We start from the raw sequence: 21,673 nt of genomic DNA, 5'->3' as shown, positions 1-21,673 counted from the left end.
TGCACCTGCGATGACATCTGCAAATCCATGTATGCGACCAATAAACTTTGATTTGATTGGAACCCTCTATGGAAAGGGTTCTACATGGAACCCAAAAGCAAAAGGGTTCTTCCTGGAACCAAAAAGGGTTCTCCTATGGGGACAGCCAAAGAACCCTTTTAGGTTCTAGACAGCACTTCATTTCAGTGTAGGGCCCAGAGTTTTTTCATTCCAGGTCACCATACACCTAATCTATTTACTATGAACTATCTAATAGATTTTTGTCTGTTTGGTGTAGTTCTTGGCGGCAGTCAGTGCTTACTTTAGTGGTGTTTTGTGCTCAGGAGATTGATGCGGAGATAGACCTGGACATGATTCGGGAGCTGGTGAAGGATACTCTGTTCAGCACACAGCCAGCCATGATCCTCAACCTCAGGGCCTGTGTGTCCAGCACTACGGTAAGACCATGACACTAAAACTACACTGCAAGCGTTGTGTTTTCCTTCCATTAGTGTTGTTTTTAGCCCTGCTACATCAGACTAGAAGCAGAAAAACTGAGGCAGAAATCAAAAGCAGCGAGAGCTCGCTTCACTGATTGCTGCTTCTGCATCCGGAGGAGCATGTCTCATTGAAACGCACCCCACTGTAATCAACTGTGGCTAATAGGCATGGGAAAAACCAGCATGCGACACTTGCAATATAATTACCATTGGCAAAACCTTCCTGATAGGATGAACCAAGAGCTATGACTAAATGTTTTATGTTCTAGTGATTTGACTCTCTGGTCTTTAATTCCATTTCTCTCTTCATTACTTCCAGTTCCCCAGGGGAACAGGTCTAACCCCGACAGGTCTGACCCCCCCGTCCCAGAGTTTACCCCCCATACGAAGGCTCCTGCTTCGCCAGCTCAGAGGAACCTGCCTCAGAGCAGGTCAGCTATATCACATCAGCCACGACCCACCATCATCTTCTTCCAAAAACCAGAGTCGATACTGATTACCGTGTGTGTGTGTGTGTGTGTGTGTGTGTGTGTGTGTGTGTAGCCAAGTCATGCAGTTCAGGGGAGCTGTGCTGTACAATGAGCCTGGACCAGCCATTAACAGAAAGGAGGACCCGCTTCCTGCCTGCAACCCCCAGCCCTGACAACTTACTCGACTGGAGTGAGGACATCTCACTGTAAGACAGCCAGCTATAGCCCAGAGCCCAGCCAGCCACTGGCAGTCACACACATACAACCCGATTATAGATATGAATTATTGATATTATACAACAACAATATTTCTACAATAATAGTTCAACAATGATATTGCCATCAAGTGAAAACTCTAAATAGCATGCACTCATATTGTTTGACACTGTTATGCCTACTGTGAATTTAACATACAATCTGTGATTATCTGTGATTGTGTTCTGCAGGGATCTGGCTCCAGAAACCAAAGAGCTGAGAGTCAGAATGCTGGAGAAGACCACCAAAGGGGAACGTAAGGCACCTCTCAATTAGATACTTATTATAAACGGTCATAGATTAAGGAGAAATTGCATATCAGTCTATCTATGTTATCTACTTTCGTAAAGACTATAGTCCCTCTAGACAGACGGGCTGCCTCCCACAATGTACCAATGTTCCAGCATACACGTCTGTACTTAGACAACGTCAGTTTGGCATAGAGGAAAGTGCGGGAGTTGGGACATCCGGTTTTCTTCCATCACTGCCTTATCCGCTTGTTGCTCTAGGGTAAACAATCTTCCAGACACAAAATAGTAGTTAGCAAGATGGAGATCACTGAGGTTCCTTTTTAATGAGTGGCTAGTTTGCATCAACTACCTTCACTAAAACCACTGCAAATGTTTTGCCTGCAAACTTTGGTTTTGAAATCGCGACATTCTGACATGTCTGCCTACAGGTTATGGTAAGAGTTTTTCATGAGCACAATTCCTGCCCGCATTATAAGCCCAAACTTGTGATTTGTTGGGAGATTTGTCTGTCTGAAGAGGACTCGCCCAATATATATATTTCTTATATTTTCAAAGTTACCAAGAGAATCCGTCATGATTCCCAGACCTAGGGCTGTTGCCCTAGGTTGGGATTTCCAATACTATAAAGACTATATTCAAACCATTTTTCAAATGTCATGTTATACTCTGTGTAAGCAAAACACAGTGATGTTGTCTCCTCTGTATTTCTATGCTTAGTCTTTCTCTTTTGGCAGAATTCTTGTCTGGCTTTGCCTGCCTACCCTTGGACCTCACCCGCAGAGCTCCTACTGGTCAGCATGTGCTGTCAGTCAGCCCAGGGCACGGCCTGGCACCCAATGCTACGGTCACCTTTGAGGTGAATGTCATGCGATAGGTGGAATGCTGTTCCATAGTGTGTAGATAATTAGCTGTCAGTGTTACAACATAGATGACATAGAAATACAATTACGGAACATTGACTTGAATGGGAACGTCACTTCCAGTAATTATATTTCTATGACTGAATCACACTGAGTGCTCTCTCTTATCATATCAATGTATTATTCAATGTATTGTGGCGCACTCCACATGATAATCCTAGAGGGTAAAACATAATACATAACAATACTTCATACACAGTCCATAACATTTATGGTAATCTTGGTCCCCCTCCAACTGTAGCTGGTGTACCTGGAGGTAGTGGACCCCCTTGGAGCTCACAACGCCACGCCCCTCCGCACCTCCATCACCCCGACCAAGAAGGTGGATGTGGACCGAACCATCATGCCAGACGGCACCATCGTCACCACCGTTACCACCATACAGTCACGACCCAGACTGGGCAAACTAGGTACAGTAGGTCTGGGTGAGTTAGCATATGGAGGGGCAGGAGAGTGGGCTGTAGCTAATGATAATGACAAATATGATATTGATTTCTTGATAATTATGTGATAGTACTGACTCTATGATAAAAGAGAATTGCAACCCTGCACGCCAATCCTTCATTTTACTATACTCTACTGCAGTGGTCACCAATCTTTTCTGAGTCATGATCACTTTCTGAGTCAAAATGCAAGCTGAGATCTACCGCTCAGAATGTAAGCCTATGCAACATTTATTTAACCTTTATTTAACAAGGCAAGTCGGTTAAGAACAAATTCTTATTTACAATGACGACCTACCCCGGCCAAACCCTCCCCTAACCCGGACGACACTGGGCCAATTGTGCGCCGCCCTATGGGACTCCCAATCACGGCCGGATGTGATACAGCCCGGGACTGAACCAGGGTCTGTAGTGCGCTGAGATGCAGTGCCTTAGACCCCTGCCTTAACATTAACCTCTAAACATATGGAATTGTTTTAAGATGGTCATACCATGGATTATTTTTAATTTTAGGGCCCCTTTAGGTATCCCCAAACAATATTTTAATGTTTTGAAGTGTCTGTTCTATGTCTAGGAGATATAAATATTTGTGTTTTTTTGGACACATATATAACGGCTTATTTTTGTTGGCACAAAACTACCTCCATACTTCCATTTGTTTGTATGGGTTACCTTCAGACAATTCCCATGACAAATGGATCATCTTATTCGTGAGAGTCTCCCCTTTCCATAGAGTGGTCATTATAGTTTTGTAGGCCAAACCGTTCGAAAGCTACAGATGTTTTCGTGAGAAGACCAATTTTCAGGATGTCTCATAGCTGTACCTCAGCCACCTTCCACCGCAGATGAGGAAGGCCGACATAGGCAGATGTGGTGGATTGAGACGCAGCCCATGCATATTTTTTGTATTTATTATGGAGCCCCATTAGCTGCTGCCAAGGCAGCAGCTACTCTTCCTGGGGTCCAGCAAAATTAAGGCAGTTCATACCATTTTAAAAACATTACAATACATTCACAGATTTCACAACACACTGTGTGCCCTCAGGCCCCTACTCCACCACTACCACATACAGTTGAAGTCGGAAGTTTACATACACTTAGGTTGGAGTCATTAAAACTCGTTTTTCAACCACCACAAATGTCTTGTTAACAAACTATAGTTTTGGCAAGTTGGTTAGGACATCTACTTTGTGCATGACACAATTAATTTTTTCAACAATTGTTTACAGACAGATTATTTCACTTATAATTAACTGTATCACAATTCCAGTGGGTCAGAGGTTTACATACACTAAGTTGACTGTGCCTTTAAACAGCTTGGAAAATTCCAGAAAATGATGTCATGGCTTTAGAAGCTTCTGATAGGCTAATTGACATCATTTGAGTCCATTGGTGGTGTACCTGTGGATGTATTTCAAGGCCTACCTTCAAACTCAGTGCCTCTTTGCTTGACATCATGGGAAAATCAAAAGAAATCAGCCAAAACCTCAGAAAGAAAATTGTAAACCACTACAAGTCTGGTTCATCCTTTGGAGCAATTTCCAAATGCCTGAAGGTACCACGTTCATCTGTACAAACAATAGTACACAAGTATAAACACCATGGGACCACGCAGCTGTCATACCGCTCAGGAAGGAGACGCGTTCTGTCTCCTAGAGATGAACGTACTTTGGTGCGAAAAGTGAAAATCAATCCCAGAACAACAGCTAAGGACCTTGTGAAGATGCTGGAGGAAACAGGTACAAAAGTATATATATCCACAGTAAAACGAGTCCTATATCGACATAACCTGAAAGGCCGCTCAGAAAGGAAGAAGCCACTGCTCCTAAACCGCCATAAAAAAGCCAGACTACGGTTTTCAACTGCACATGGGGACAATGATCGTACTTTTTTGAGAAATGTCCTCTGGTCTGATGAAACAAAAATAGAACTGTTTGGCCATAATGACCATCGTTATGTTTGAAGGATAAAGGGGGTTGCTTGCAAGCCGAAGAACACCATCCCAACCGTGAAGCATGGGGGTGGCAGCATCATGCTGTGGGGGTGCTTTGCTGCAGGAGGGACTAGTTCACTTCACAAAAAGATGGCATCATGAGGAAGGAAAATTATGTGGATATATTGAAGCAGCATCTCAAGACATCAGTCAGGAAGTTAAAGCTTGGTCGCAAATGGGTCTTCCAAATGGACAATGACCCCAAGCATACTTCCAGAGTTGTGGCAAAATGGCTTAAGGACAACAAAGTAAAGGTATTGGAGTGACCATCACAAAGCCCTGACCTCAATCCTATAGAAAATATGTGGGCAGAACTGAAAAAGCGTGTGCGAGCAAGGAGGCCTACAAACCTGACTCAGTTACACCAGCTCTGTCAGACAGGAATGGGCCAAAATTCACCCAACTTATTGTGGGAAGCTTGTGGAAGGCTACCCGAAACGTTTGACCCAAGTTAAACAATTTAAAGGCAATGCTACCAAATACTAATTGAGTGTATGTAAACTTCTGACCCACTGGGAATGTGATGAAAGAAATAAAAGCTGAAATAAATCATTCTCTCTACTATTATTCTGACATTTCACATTCTTAAAATAAAGTGGTGATCCTAACTGACCTAAGACAGGGATAAATGTCAGGAATTGTGAAAAACTGAGTTTAAATGTATTTGGCTAAGGTGTATGTAAACTTCCGACTTCAACTGTATCTACATATCTCTAGCTTAAACTGACAGATTTTGATGGGGATTTTTTTATTATGCTACTTAGATGGACGCACGGGTGCGTCAATAGACTCTTAAGGATTAACCAATTAAAAACAGTTCTGTAGTAATGAGGTTTCTGCAATAGGCTATACATTATGGCTTTGCTTGAATTGGCCTGCCAATGTTGTTCTTCTCAGACAATTTTGAAATTATAGTTAAAAAACGTAGGTATATGATCACACTGGTAATAGATAATTTGTTGTATTACTTGTGAGGCACAGCTGAGTGAGCATAATATTTTATTTTTATTAATTTTTTACTGGACTGATGGTCAGTCTGAGGGGAGGGAGCAGCGGTGAGGCTGCCTCTTACCCGACTCACCGTCCATCTGCTCTCCCTCCACTGAGAAATGGGGACACAGTCTTCCAGCTCATTGCAAAACTCAAGTCGCACTGCATTATTTCTGCCTCTTGGACCAATTCATGTTGTTACTCTTATGTCCAGAGAAAGTGAAATATTCCTCGATATTTAAAAAAACACAAGCTGCTAATAATAACAACGTTATCGGAATACTTTGCTATACTCATTCATTGCAGCTGCAGTGCTGGTTGTAGTGTGAGTGGAAGTAGGGAGAACGCATTTTATGACTTATGAAAGTGTTGAACAAAGTGTTGACAGTGCTGAATAAACAAAATCATGAACTTACTCATAAAAACAGCAGCTCTTTGCTTGTATTCGTTGAGTTTCTCTCTAGTAATGGTTTTATTTATTTTTAAATCTCACAGTATCAACTTTGCTGTGTGTTCGAGGCTTCTTTTTAGTCTATGGCTCAAGAAAACTGTGCAGACACGGTTATCTGAGCTATCTGATTGGCCAGCGGTAGGCCTATAGGTGCACTTGATTTGCTCTCTGGGCCTGCCCGGTAGGCGGAGTTCTACCTTCAGACACATGAAATGGTTCAAAATGGGAACACTTTGCCTTCCCGGCGCTAGGGCTGCTGAATCAAGTGCACCTACCGCCAACAGCGTGAAACAAATAAATAAAAAATAGGAACGCAAGGCTTTATCATTGGGGTTTTTATAAAAATGTTTGGTGATCGACTAGGAATGCGTTGGAGATCGACCAGTTGGTGACCACTGCTCTGTTGCTTCTATTGACCCTCACATCCTCTGTCTCTGCGTTTACTCAGGCGACTCTCCCTCGCGGTCCCCGTCCAAAGTGGAGGTGACAGAGAAAGGGACCATGTTCCTCACCGATGGCTGCCATAGCAGGACCAGCTCCAGCCCTACTCTCAGCAGTGAGTTATGTTCCTCCATCGCTTCATAGCCTGGTCTCAGATCTGTTTGTGCTGTCTTGCCAACTCCTATGGTCATTGTTACAGCCATAGTCATTATTATCACAAACAGATCTGGGGCCAGGCTAATGGCTCCACACTCCTCAACACTTATTTCCACAGATATTTATTAACATTTTTTCAACATGATACGTACAGTGGGTCCACATTTAGTAGTTGCGTCACGTTATAGTGCATTACAGCGCTTGCCGTTAATGCTCGTTTGAAGCACCAGAGGGCATCTCTGAGCACATCTACTTCAGCCTGAAATAAATACTGAGGTGCGCACTAGCGGTGCGTGGGTCAGCTGTTTGTTCACCCGCCCGCAATGATCTAATAAGCCATCCGCAACTGCCCAACTATATGTGATAATGTGAAAATCTGAGGCCGCACCCGACGCTAACCCGCAAATATAGAAAATGTGCTGTAGGCAACAGTTAGAGACGGCAGAAAGATGTTTTGACAGGGGGTGCAGGATTTTTTTTGTTGCCTAATTTAGATATGTTTCTGCTTATAATTTCCGTCATATTGGTAGGCTATTTATTAGTCAACAAACCCGATAATTAGATACATGCAGCTTCTCTTCTGTCATTATATGTTGCCCAAGAATACTTAATAAACCCTTAATCACCAGAATAATGTAATAAATTATCAAATGAATAATTCAATCTAGTTGACATCAGTAAAGTTTCCTCTGTCATCTCTGCTTCTTTCGTGGCACAAAGATGTTTAGGGACCGGGGAGAATGCAATAACTCAACCCCCCCAAAAATTGAACGATTTCTTGTGCAATATTTCCAAATTACATCAGTTTGACCGGTTTTAAGGAAATAGAAAGCTGTTAAAACGACCCAACATGTTTCTGATGAGATTTCAGTTTGCATATTTTATGTGGTTGAAATACTATCAGCTTTTATGATGCTGATAAAGATAGCACAGACGGTCCCTAACTGTGCATTCGCATTCTCTCAAGATGCTGAAAGAAATAAATCATATTTCTCCACTGTTTCCGAGTCAAAACGTACATTTGGTGTATTATTTTACTGCAACAAATGCTTAATTCTGCAGGAGTTAATATTAAGAATGTGAGAGGTTATAGACCTACAATCAGTGTCCAGATTTCAGTTTCCATTTAACCCATCTGAACATTAGGCTACAGTTCCCTTGATGTGCCATAGGCCTATTTGAAGTCCCCGTCTTGTGACTGTCTAATTTGTATAGCGCCTCACAATCATCACACATAACATAGCTGGCACTGCTATCATCCTCTTTTACCACTTCAAATCATTCCCAAACATTACTTTTCTGGCCCTCCTTTATCTTTATTTTCAACTCTCCATGTCACAGCTTTTCTCTTCGGGACTGTTCGTTATTTATAATGAGGGATACCTGGAGAAAATCGGATCTCTCTGAAAATGAAAATGGATGGCCCTCCCTTCAGTAAAATATATTTTTACCGGATCCTCCCTGAACACTTTTTAAAAAAAACAAGTGACCCTCCCCTAAACCCAAAATAATAATTAAAACATAAAGTGGATAGCAGAGAAGATGCCTACCGTTTACCCGATAGATTTCAAGTTTCTTCAAGTGCAGTCGTAAAAACCATCAAGCGCTATGATGAAACTGGCTCTCATGAGGACCACCACAGGAATGGAAGACCCAGAGTTACCTCTGCTGCAGAGGATAATATAATTAGAGTTACCAGCCTCAGAAATTGCAGCCCAAATAAATGCTTCACAGAGTTCAAGTCACAGACACATCTCAACATCAACTGTTCAGAGGGGACTGTTTGAATCAGGCCTTCATGGTCGAATTGCTGCAAAGAAACCACTACTAAAGGACACCAATAATAAGAAGAGACCTGCTTGGGCCAAGAAACACGAGCAATGGACATTAGACCGGTGGAAATCTGTCCTTTTGGTCTGGAGTCCAAATTTGAGATTTTTGGTTCCAACCGCCGTGTCTTTGTGAGATGCGGTGTGGGTGAACTGATTTTTTTACATTTGTCATTTTTAGCAGACGCTCTTATCCAGAGCGACTTACAGTTAGTGAGTGCATACATTTTTATTAAATTTTTCATACTGGAATCGAACCCACAACCCTGGCGTTGCAAATGCCACGCTCTACCAACTGAGCTACATCCCGGATGATCTCCACATGTGTAGTTCCCACCGTAAAGCATGGAGGAGGAGGTGTTATGGTGTGGGGATGCTTTGCTGGTGACACTGTCTGTGATTTATTTAGAATTCAAGCACACTTAACCAGCATGGCTACCACAACATTCTGCAGCGATATGCCATCCCATCTGGTTTGGGCTTTGTGGGACTATCATTTATTTTTCAACAGGACAATGACCCAACACACCTCCAGGCTGTGTAAGGGCTATTTGACCAAGAAGGAGAGTGATGGAGTGCTGCATCAGATGACCTGGCCTCCACAATCCCCCAACCTCAACCCAATTGAGATGGTTTGGGATGAGTCGGACGGCAGAGTGAAGGAAAAGCAGCCAACGAGTGCTCAGCATATGTGGGAACTCCTTCAAGACTGTTGGAAAAGCATTCCAGGTGAAGCTCCCGTTGTGCGGTTTACAACAAACACGTGACTGGCTGCTGTTCTGGGGAACTATGGTAAGCTTCATCTTAAAAAGTATCTACAAATATTGACCAATGTCCATCACTACTGTAATCCCAGTACTGTATTATTATTATTTTTTATCTGTTTTAAAATGCAGATGTTTATTAGGCTATTGTGTGACAAAAAAACAACAGGGCAATGATATTTTTACTGTTGCCCACATACTACTTAATTCCTTACATAAGGGAGAGCAGGCCACGTCCAGACTTCCTCTGCGACCTCACGTACTCATTAATTTTTTCGGGTTGCATCACTCATGGAGAGAAACTTCTAAAACAGTATTCCTGATGAACACTCTGAGCCATATTTCCCTCTGGATCTATCCCAGTTGGTATTCTGAGGCCACTCATGGTATCTTTCTTCAGTTACACATTCTTGGAATAGCATAACGGTCCGGACGGCCCTTGCTGTGCTTGGTCAGCAGTTCGTCAAGTTCTGGTGTCAGAAGAGGAATGGAAATATCAGGGTGAACCGACGATCTGACAAACCAGCCATGGTAGTTGCCTCTGCCTGTTGGAGGTGGAGTTCTAGCACAGGTGTGCCTGGCATGGATTGTGACTCCATCTCGTCCCTCGCCCTCTTCAGCGAGTCATTCTCCACCTAACTCTCCACCAATACAGCCTTGCGTTCAGTCAATGCCGCCTGGCTCTGGACCAATGCATCAGCTGTCGCCCGTATCTCTGCCCTCATAGAATGTTTCTCTTTCTGCTGGTCTCCCTTTAATGACTCGATCTCGGTCTTCAAAGTTTGAATCTGCTCCATGTGCAACTTCATCAGATGAGCGGAATGATACTGCCCAGAGCCCAGAATGAAATTACAGTACACAACAAGAGAATACACATTTCATGTTCTGTAAAAAAATAAATATATATATATTTATATATATAAATATATATATAAATAATAGGTAGCGTTATATAATATATTCTATTAGCCTACATGGCCTTCACAAAAACATAATTTTTCTTACCAAGCCTTTCCACTCAAGTTTCTTCAACTGTCTTCTCACTGTGATTAAAGCGATGTTGACGTTGTGCCATGATGCCAGTAGATTCCTGATCACCTTCACTGATCGCTCATCATCTTCATCCATCAGTGAGTCGAGGGCTTGAATAGTCTCGCTGCAAACGCAATATAGAAATGTGCAGCATACAGTAAAGATAGCAGTAGATTTCTTTAAACATTTTTCTTTGCATTATTAGGCCTACTGTACCTGTTCATCAAATCAAATCAAAATGTATTCGTCACATGCTTTGTAAACTACAGGTGTAGACTAATAGTGAAATGCTTACTTACGTGCCCTTCCCAACAATGCAGAGCGAGAGATTATAGAGAAATAATAAAAGTAATATATAAATACACAATGAGTAACGATAACTTAGCTATATACATTTTACATTTGAGTCATTTAGCAGACGCTCTTATCCAGAGCGACTTACAGTTAGTGAGTGCATACATTTTCATACTGGCCCCCCGTGAGAATCGAACCCACAACCCTGGCGTTGCAAGCGCCATGCTCTACCAACTGAGCTACACGGAGGGACGTGTACACAGGGTACCAGTACCGAGTCAATAATAATAATAATAATATGCCATTTAGCAGACGCTTTTATCCAAAGCGACTTACAGTCGTGCGTGCATACATTTTTGTGTATGGGTGGTCCCGGGGATCGAACCCACTACCTTGGCGTTACAAGCGCCGTGCTCTACCAGCTGAGCTACAGAGGTAGAGCACGGCGCTCAATGTGCAGGGGTACGAGGTATTTGAGATAGATATGTACAGATAACTAGGAATAAAGTGACTAGGCAACAGGATAGATAATAAACACTAGCTGTATGTGATGAGTCAAACAAAGTTTGTGCAAAAAGGGTCAATGCAGATTGTTAAATAGTTAGTCCCGGTAGCTATTTGGTTAACTATTTAGCAGTCTTATGGCTTGGGGGTAGAAGCTGTTCAGGGTCCTGTTGCTTCCAGATTTGGTGCATTGGTACCGCTTGCCGTGCAGTAGTAGAGAGAACAGTCTATGAGTAGGGTGGCTGGAGTCTTTGACAATTTTAGGGCCTTCCTCTGACACCGCCTGGTATAGAGGTCCTGGATGGCAGAGAGCTCGGCCCCAGTGATATACTGGGCCGTACGCACTGCCCTCTGTAGCGAATTGCGGTCGGATGCCAATCAGTTGCCATACCAAGTGGTGATGCAGCCAGTCAAGATGCTCGCAATGGTGCAGCTGTAAAGCTATTTGAGGATCTGAGGGCCTATTCCAAATCTTTTCAGCCTCCTGAGGGGGGAAGAGGCGTTGTCGTGCCCTCTTTACGACCATGTTGGTGTGTTTGGACCATGATAGATCCTTAGAGATGTGGACAACGAGGAACTTGAAGCTCGCGACCCGCTCCACTACAGCCCTGTTGATGTGAATGGGGGCGTGCTTGTCCCTCCATTTCCTGTTGTCCACGATTAGGTCCTTTGTCTTGCTGACGTTGAGAGAGAGGTTGTTGTCCTGGCACCACCCTATAGGCTGTCTCATCATCGTCTGTGATCAGCCTACCACCGTTGGATGTGTTGTTGCCTACCCTCACCACCTGGGTGGTGGCCCGTCAGGAAGTCAAGGATCCAGTTGCAGAGGGAGGTGTTTAGTCCCAGGGTCCTTAGCGTAGTGATGAGCTTGGAGGGCACTATGGTGTTGAACTCTGAGCTATATTCAATGAACAGAATTTTAACATAGGTGTTCCTCTTGTCCAGGTGGGAGAGGGCAGTGTGGAGTGCAATAGAGATTACGTAATCTGCGGATCTCTTGGGGCGGTATGCGAATTGGTGTGGGTCAAGGGTGTCTGGGATAATAGTGTTGATGTGAGACATGACCAGCCTTTTAAAAATAATTTCATGGCTACAGATGTGAGTGCTACAGGGCGATAGTCATTTAGACAGGTGACTTTGGGTGTTCTTGGGCACAGGGACTATGGTGGTCTGCTTGAAACATGTATGTATTACAGACTGGGTCAGTAGATTTTCCTGGGCTTTCCTGTTTGGCGTAACACAGGCATCTGACGATAGTGTTTTCAAATAGCACTGTCTGTGACCGTAATCCCCAAGTCTAACAGTATTTTTTAAATGTCTCCAGTAGATTTTCCGATCCTCCTGAATGCCCTAATCTGCTCAATTAAAGAGATCCTGGTCATGGTGCTAAGTGCTACAGTATAATCAAAGTGAGGACAGTGGGAGTGCTGTATACTTATGGCCTATTGTAACCTGGAGTCACACCTTTCCAGTCCTCCTCACCCTGCCCAAAACACAGAATGGTCATAGTTTTCAGCAAACCAGCTTCTTTCTACATTGCTACCCATTCCAGGGTTAGGACTCTAACCATCAGAGGACTTGAAAATGAACCAGAACCTTGTAACGCCAGGGTAGTGGGTTCGATCCCCGGGACCACCCATACGTAAAAATGTATGCACACATGATTGTAAGTCGCTTTGGATAAAAGCGTCTGCTAAATGGCATATTATATTATTTGGGTTTCGTTGCATTTTCAACAAAGAAATACATACACCATCAATGGGTAGGCCTACTGTGTAATAAAATCGACTGTAGGCCTACAGTATATCTAAGTGTTTTTTTGTTTTTTTTACTTTAGGTCTCCTGATTTGAACCTAATAGAACTTGTTTGGCATAAAATATATATAAATAATAATAATAATATTACATCCGTACAGCTGCCAAACTTACAAGCTAAGATGGACTTGTGAAGGCCATCAAGACATTTTGGCTCGAGAAACTGACGATGCAGTCGTAACAAATACATTGATCATCTCAGCAAAGTTTCACCCGTGGTCGTGGAGCTGGGGGGAAATGCAACTAAAATGTAGGACTGTGGGACAATGTACATACAGTACTGTAAATTACTCAGATTTTTGATATTCAGCTGATAAATAAACAGCTTGAACAGCAATGAAGGTCTACAGTGTAGCCTCAACAGCACTCTGTAGGGTAGCACCATGGTGTAGCCGGAGGACAGCTAGTTTAAATAAACATCTGCATTTTGAAACAGAATATTTTGTATAATTATTTTATTAAAGGCCCAGTGACATCACCAGGCGGTAAATTAGTTGAGAGACCAATAAGAAAGAGAGTTCCCAACCTCTCTGCCAATAACAATAACAGCTAGTTTTCAGTTTCCCCCTCCCCAAAGACCACTCTCAGACAGTCCTAGCAAAATTATTGCTTGAGAAATTGCTCTTTGCTAAGATGATGATGAAAAAATACTGTAGATGCTTCTATCTATTTGATATATATAAATCATGACCTATTATACGTTTTATTTGCTTAATTTCAACTCATAAGATCTCAAGTGGCCGCTCTAACAATGAAAATAAATGTCTTCAAAAATGGAAGGTAGTTAGCCTGGGTACCAGTCCAGGGCTTGACATCCAGGTACATTTGCCAGTGACGCACCGGGACACGGCCAGTATCAAGTGAAAACTACTGTCCCGATTGAGAAAATGACTGGCCCGGGCCAAGATCACAGGAAAGCAAGTTATGCACACAGAATATAAATCGTGGGTGATTTCATGGTTCATTTGCGGTCTGGGCAAGAACCTTATATTATAACCAACCATAAGATCAGATATTTATACTGATTGTTCAGAAAACTAAAAATAAAACCATCTCCCCTGTCAATGATAACATATAGCCTATTTTAAACTGTTTCAAATGTAATATTCCCCTCCAGAAATTAGCCCAGTAACATATTGCTTTTTTTATTGTCATGCCAGACACTCAAGATTGTAAAACGCTGCCAGTTGCGCAATAATTGTAGTTGAGAAATAAATAATACAGAATTGAAAAGATGGGATCCAGCTCTTTTCAATAATTGCCATCAACACTGATGTATTTTCCCGAGATTGCATTTAGGAATGTTGCGCAATGACTGGGCTTATTAGAGGCACGGCTCGATGAGGGGGCTAAACGGGGCTTAGCCCCCTCAGCATAGCTGCGGGAAGTAGGGGTGCTGAGGAAGCTGCAGGGTGCTGATATTTTATTTACAAGGCCTACTACTGTGAAGCAACACAGTCATAGACGCATGCATACAAACACACGATAACATACACACTATACACACACATACACATGGATTTTGTGTTATAGATATGTGGTAGTAGAGTAGAGGCCTGAGGGGGCACACTTAATATGTTATGAAATCTGTTATGAATGTATTGTAATGTTTTTAAAATGTATAACTGCCTTAATTGTGCTGGACACCAGGAAGAGTAGCTGCTGCTGGGGATCCATAATAAATACAACTACTTGGTACCGCTGTTTTGTTCTGTTCGCATTCGCAGTTGTGTTGGTATTCTAAGCCTAACTGCTATTCAGTATTTTTGTTTGCAGGCATGAATAACTAGGCTACTACTTTCAGCATTTAGTTTGCATTCTTTTGGTAAGACAGCTGTGTGTACGGCTGCATTCACATAGGCTTTGTAATAGGTGAATTGACCTATCTTTTAGCTTATATTCACCACCAAAACGGCCTAGCTGTAGGGTACTATCCATTGTGCTGATACAGCGCAGCAGAGATCAAAAGCACTCAATGATCTCGGAGTCTCTGCATTTAAATTGTGTTTATTGTAGTATAGCGTGATTATATAAGCAGAATTCAATATAATTCCAATGCAAGAACCCCCAAAAATGTAGACCCCTCGCCCCCTTAGTCACTTTATCCTGGTGCCGGGTCTGCTTATTAGATCATATTTCTTTCTGCGCAGCAATCAGCTGTGTGAGGAGTTGTGCGCTCTTGCCACCTGACAGTTGATATTCAGCTGATAAATAAACAGCTTGAACAGCTTTTGGACCTAATCTGTTTTTTTTTCTGCTGAGACTGGTCTGGTGCGAGTATCCAGGACGTAGCCTACTGAGGCGGGGCTCACTCGAGACGGAGAGGGAATGCTGGTTGATAACAAGTGTGAAGCGTCAGACGCAGTGGAGGCTCCTCAGAGGAGGAAGGGGAGGACCATTCTCCTCAGTGAATTTCAGACAAATCTGAACAGTGAAACATTAAAAAAGTTATACTTTTTTTATAAAACTATACCAAATATATTCACGTCACCAAATAATTGATTAAAACACACTGTTTTGCAATGAAGGTCTACAGTGTAGCCTCAACAGCACTCTGTAGGGTAGCACCATGGTGTAGCCGGAGGACAGCTAGTTTCCGTCCTCCTCTGGGTACATTGACTTCAATACAAAACCTAGGAGGCTCATGGTTCTCACCCCCTTCCATAGACTTACACAGTAATTGTGACAACTTCCGTAGGATGTCCTCCAACCTTTCAGAGCTCTTGCAACATGAACTGACATGTTGTCCACCCAATCAAAGGATCAGAGAATTAATCTAGGACTGAAGCATAAGCTACAGCTAGCTAGCACTGCAGTGCATAAAATGTGGTGAGTAGTTGACTCAAAGAGAGAGAAAGACAATAGTTGAACAGTTTTTAACAAATTAATTTCTTTAAAAATGAAGGAGAAGCAAGAAAGAGAGAGGAGAGAGAGCTATATTTAGTTGTCATTTTTTCACTTTCAGCTAGCTAGTTTAGCCTACTCAAACACCCGGCTCAAACAGAGAGGGATGCTATGTTAGCTAGTTAGCTGGCTATGGCTATCCAACACTGGAACTCTTCCAAATCAAGGTAAGCTTTTGGTTTTATTAATTTATTGCCAGTGCTTGCTGCTGACTGTACTGCATGATTGTAGCGGGTTTACTAATGCATTACTTCTGGGAGGCGCAGTGGTCTAAGGCACTGCATCGCTGTGCCACTAGAGATCCTGGTTCAAATCCAGGCTCTGTCGTAGCCGGCCGCGACCGGGAGACCCATTAGGTGGCGCACAATTGGCCCAGGGTAGGGGAGGGAATGGCCGGCAGGGATGTAGCTCAGTTGGTAGAGCATGGCGTTTGCAACGCCAGGGTTGTGGGTTCGATTCCCATGGGGGGCCAGTATAAAAAATAAAATAACAAATAATGTATGCACTCACTAACTGTAAGTCGCTCTGGATAAGAGTGTCTGCTAAATGACTAAAATGTAAAATGTAGCTATGTTGACTATGACGTTAATATGGTGAAATAAGGTCATGCTCATAAAAAACTGGTCAGACATCGGGAAGATTGTCAAGGATTTAATACAAATATGTATGTTTTTTCTTTCTGTTTTGGAGTTTGAAAATGTACTGGGCCAAGCAGGCCATATGAAAGCTTGATTAACTGGCCCAGTAAGCTTGGTAGATGTTGCTGGGCAAGCGGGCAGCCCTGAATGTCATGTGTCAAAGGATTTTTCACACATAGGCCAGGCTAATGCGGCTAAATGATTACCCGTATTTATCCTTTGTCACACAAATGTGGAGTGTGAAAAACAATAATAATAAATCCTTGAGACATGGAGCCGTGCATTATCATACTGAAATATGAGGCCATCGAAGGTGAGCATTTGCCCGCTGAAGTCGATTACGACGCAAAACTGCAGTCAGCTCTAGACCATGGTGAGGATGACGAGCACGCTGATGAGCTTCCCTGAGATGGTTTCTGACAGTTTTGCAGAACTTCTTCAGTTGTGCAAACCCACAGTTTCATCAGCTGTCCGGGTGGCTGGTCTCAGACGATCCCGCAGGTGAAGAAGCCGTATGTGGAGGTCCTGGGCTGGCGTGGTTACACGTGGTCAGCGGTTGTGAGGCCGAGTGGACGTACTGCCAAATTCTCTAAAATGGCGTTGGAGGCGGCTTATGGTAGAGCAATTAACATTAAATTCTCTGGTAACAGCTGTGGTGGACATTCCTGCACTCTCCCTCAAACCTTGAGACATCTATGGCATTGTGTTGTGTGACAAAACTTTTTATTGTCCCCATCACAAGGTGCACCTGTGTAATGCTGTTTAATCAGCTTCTTGATATGCCACACCTGTCAGGTGGATGGATTATCTTGGCAAAGTAGAAATGCTCACTAACAGGGATGTAAACAAATTTGTTCATAAAAATAGAGAGAAATAAGCTTTTTGTGCGTATGGAAAATGTCTGGGATCTTCTTATTTGAGCTCATTAAAAACATGTGACCAACACTTTACATGTTGTGTTTATATTTTTGTTCAGTGTAATAGCCTAAATAAACTAGTAAATGAGGCCCATACAGACGACTTGCCTGTCAGTTTTTCCTCCCTGTACTCTTTCATTCAGTTTCTTCTTCACATCAGCAAAGAATGACTAGTGTTTCAGAAACTCACTTTATATAGACTAGGGGCTATCACTCTTTCCACACTGTGGTAAATAAAGCCAGTTTGTTATTTTAAAATTATTTCTGTTTTTCTTTTGTCTACTGCCCACATCTTATCGTCACAATAGAAACTTTCTCCATTAAAAAAAAATTATTATTCGTGCTTATTAATTTAACATGTTAAATCTGACTGCACTATTTAATTTGTTTGTTTGTTTAGAAGAGAGAGGAGCGAAACCAAAAGCAAATCAGCATTCTAACTCCCCCTTGCGATGGTGTGGCGCAATGACGCAGTCTACCACGATCTGCCACAGTCTACCACAAATGTGCCACGGTATAACCTCAACTTTTAATTGAGGAACCACTGTATATGACTACTGTTTTGTGACTGTGTTTGTGTCTAGCTGACAGTCCCCTTTCCAATGGGCTGGACCCGGTGGCTGACACGGCCATAAGACAGCTGACAGAGAACGCCAGCAAGGTGTCCAAGAAGACTCCCACTAAACGGAGCACCCTCATCATCTCTGGCGTGTCAAAGGTTAGAACCTAACAGTGGTGTCCAACCCATAGAAATAGAATCTAGAGCAGCTAGCTGTTCTCTGCCAATCTCACAACACACTGCGCTGAAGGGTTTGGTGCTGGAGTAGCTAGGAATACATATATTGTGTACATACTGTATATACATATTGTTACATTTAGGTTTTGTAATCATGTAGGACATTAGTTTCATTAGGCTCAAATAGAAGTACTGTAATTTGGGCCTCAGTGTCTGTCTCCTGTGTGTGAATTGAAATGAATTGAATACCTCAGGTCCCAATCTCGGAGGACGACTATGGCCTGTCTTGTGGCTATGCTGCAGCCATGGATGCTGCCCTGCAGGGAGGGGGAGCCTCCAACCACTATGGGGCGGGGCAACATCAGGAAGCAGACGAGACCACGCCCTCGGATGTGTCTGAGCGGCCGTCTGTCGATGACGTGGAGTCAGAAACGGGCTCCACTGGGGCCATGGAGACACGCAGCCTCAAAGACCATAAAGGTACAGACAGCCAGAGCCCTGCTTTAGACCAATTCTACTCCATCTATCTCTATGGAGAGATACTCTGGCTGTCCCGAGTACTTCTCTCTGGAAATGTATAGCATTTTATAGAATCAAGAAAATACGATAAGAGGAAATTGTGTTGTGGTTTGCATCATCTTATGAGGATAATTGCATATGGATGTAAATTAATATGTAAATGTTTTGATATAAATTGACGGTATTGATGTAAACTGCAATATCGATATTGTATTTTCCAAATCACCATAATACACCATGACGTAACTCCTGTCTCAATTACTCTCTTCTAGTGGGCTTCCTCCGCAGCGGAACCAAGCTACTATTCCGTACAAGACACCGAAAAAAGGACCCAACCTTCAGCCAATCCCACGAGGACCTCTCCAACCTGACCAGTGTCTCTCCCTCCTCTGCCTCTGGCCCCATCGTGCGTAAGAAGTCCGGCAGCTTCTCCCGACGACTCATCAAACGCTTCTCCTTCAAGTCGAAGTCGAAGGACAAAGCCAGTGCCACCAATGGAGGGGCGAGCACAGCAGACAACTGACAGACGACTGAATGGTGTAGTGTATGGCTAAGCGCATTGCTACTGCCTTGCTGAGACCTAGAAGTAGGCTACTGTTGCCCTGGACCCAGAAATCGCCCTGGCTTTTCTGGGTCAATGGTATTGGGTTGGGTAGGATCGTAGGACTGCTTGAAATGGTTGGAGGATGGTTAGTATTGGTCATCATGCCCCACACTTTCTTCCTCTGTGTTCACCATCAGATGAGGAACCAAAATTTGACACTTTCATCCAGTTTTTGCAGGCAGTACACGTACACCCCAGGTTGGTGGTCACCTTTCCTGCATTCCTGGATTCCTCTGAGAGGACTCCTTTTCCTCTGGATGAGAAACACACACGCCAGGGACAGATGGATGGATCCAGGGACTGTTTGCTTATTATCAAAGCCATTTATTTTCAGAAGTAGCCCCTGCTGCTCTGGTGGATTTAAAGGGAGATAATGAAAGTAGGAATAAACTTGAAGTTGTTGGAATTCAACGCTAAAGGGGCAGTAGGTAGTGTGAGTGTGGCCTCCTCCAAATCAATTTATTTAAAAATATGATTTTTTTGGTTGCACTTTATCTGATTGTTTACAGCACTTGAAAGCTTATTCTGGTGTTAATTTTATTGGTATTTGTATTGTTTGCTCTCTGATTCACATGATTATCCTTCTGTCTCCCCAAAAAATATTAGTCATTGTTAGTAGTTTGCATTATGTAGGCCTAGTAGAGACATTACTTTGTTAGCTTTCTTTCCTGCTTAGTTGTAAAGGTAATCTTAAATAACAAACTTAGTTGAAGAACAAATATCAACCCCTCGCCTTGGTCTTAAATTGGTGGTAATGTTGACTTTCATAGTGGCTTATGCATTATGTTTTAACAATGTTGTTCATAATTGTAAGTTGTACAAAAACCAATGTCTGTGTTTTTATTTTGTTTTTCAGAAAGGGAAATCTTAAAAGGCAAACTGTTATAAAAAAAGGCAAACTATTTTAAATGATCAGCTCAGACCCTTTTTAATTTGTATCTACTAGGCAAGTTGAAATACCTCACTCGCCTGAGTACTACACATCCTCTGGGTCAGAATTATTGATGGAGGATATGCCATACATATATTTAATAGTTTAATGGTAGCTGATGTACAGATTGAGTCCTCTTAATATTAATATCAAGGAATTATTATGGTTGAGGTAATACAAAATCCGAATTTCACATAAGATGGTTATTATGACTTTCCCCCCTGTAATGCAAGATTGTTGCTCCTTAATTCAAGTTGAGCTTTTAAGATGTCACAGTCCTCCAGAACATGCGTTGTCACGCACAGAACATAGGGTAATCAAAAGTGTAAAGATGTACATAAAAGTCATTATCTTGTACAGTATTGGCATATGTGTTTTGTAAGATAATTATTTTGCCATCCTCTCAGAATTTGTATTGTGTAACCCTAAAGTATATTTGATGTTATAGTAAGGAAATGTGGTTCAGTAGTAGTAGACAAGGAATTATTGTTACTTCTGCCCCACCTCTACTCTTTCAGACAGACTCCCATAATCGTCATCACATAGTACTGTTCGCCAAGTTTAGTCACACACATAATTAAGTTTTCTTTATGAAATGGTCACTTAGGTAACATTACTTTTTGTTGGTTGAAATCCATAAACAATACTACTTGAAGTTACATCTTATCTGAAAACAATGTATAACAGCATACAGTGCCTTCAGAAAGTATTCACGCCCCTACAAATTGGGATTAAAATTGATTTAATTGTTTTATTTTTTCCAACAATCTAAACAAATTACTCTGTCAAAGTGGGAAAAAAAATCTAAAATGTTCAAATATTAATGAAAAATAAAACGCTAATATATATTGATTAGATAAGTATTCAACCCCCTGAGTCAATACATGTTAGAATCACCTTTGGCAGCGATTACAGCTGTGAGTCTTTTAGGTTAAGTCTCTTAAGAGCTTCGCACACCTGGATTGTACAATATTTGCCCATCTATTCTTTTTTAAACTCTTCAAGCTCTGTCAAGTTGGTTGTTGATCATTGCTAGACAGCCATTTTCAAGTCTTGCCATAGATTTTCAAGCCATTTTACAGTAAATCAAAACTGTAACTAGGCCACTCAGGAACATTCAATGTCGTCTTGTTAAGCAACTCCAGTGTATATTTGGCCTTCAGTTTTAGGTTATTGTCCTGCTGAAAGGTGAATTTGTCTCCCAGTGTCTGTTGGAAAGCAGACTGAACCAGGTTTTCCTCTAGGATTTTGCCTGTGCTTAGCTTGTAAAAAATAAAATAAAATCCGTAGTCCTTGCCGATGACGAGCATATCCATAACATGATGCAGCCACCACCA

The 21,673-nt window shown here is 42.4% G+C and overlaps 1 protein-coding gene across 3 annotated transcripts in view; it reads left to right on the top strand.

Moving 5' to 3' along the window:
- Window positions 1-20,693, top strand: part of c2cd2l (c2cd2 like) — a 53,302-nt gene extending 32,609 nt beyond the window's left edge. The window contains exons 6-15 of one of the 3 annotated variants that reach the window (XM_084178222.1): window positions 324-437; window positions 799-910; window positions 1,023-1,155; window positions 1,396-1,460; window positions 2,190-2,311; window positions 2,617-2,785; window positions 6,701-6,808; window positions 18,131-18,264; window positions 18,537-18,762; window positions 19,074-20,693. In XM_084178222.1, the coding sequence (XP_084034348.1) occupies window positions 324-437; window positions 799-910; window positions 1,023-1,155; window positions 1,396-1,460; window positions 2,190-2,311; window positions 2,617-2,785; window positions 6,701-6,808; window positions 18,131-18,264; window positions 18,537-18,762; window positions 19,074-19,324 (1,434 nt within the window). In that variant the 3' untranslated portion in view covers window positions 19,325-20,693. Of the gene's footprint in view, window positions 1-323; window positions 438-798; window positions 911-1,022; window positions 1,156-1,395; window positions 1,461-2,189; window positions 2,312-2,616; window positions 2,801-6,700; window positions 6,809-18,130; window positions 18,265-18,536; window positions 18,763-19,073 lie in introns of all 3 variants that reach the window. The other 2 variants (XM_084178221.1, XM_084178223.1) reach the window with 2 other exon arrangements.
- The last annotated feature ends 980 nt before the right edge of the window (window positions 20,694-21,673 follow it).

This window comes from Coregonus lavaretus (genome assembly GCF_964263955.1).
Source record: "Coregonus lavaretus genome assembly, chromosome: 15".
Lineage (NCBI taxonomy): Eukaryota > Metazoa > Chordata > Actinopteri > Salmoniformes > Salmonidae > Coregonus > Coregonus lavaretus.
Note: the sequence above shows the minus strand (reverse complement) of the source record. Positions and strands in the feature narration are given on the sequence as shown.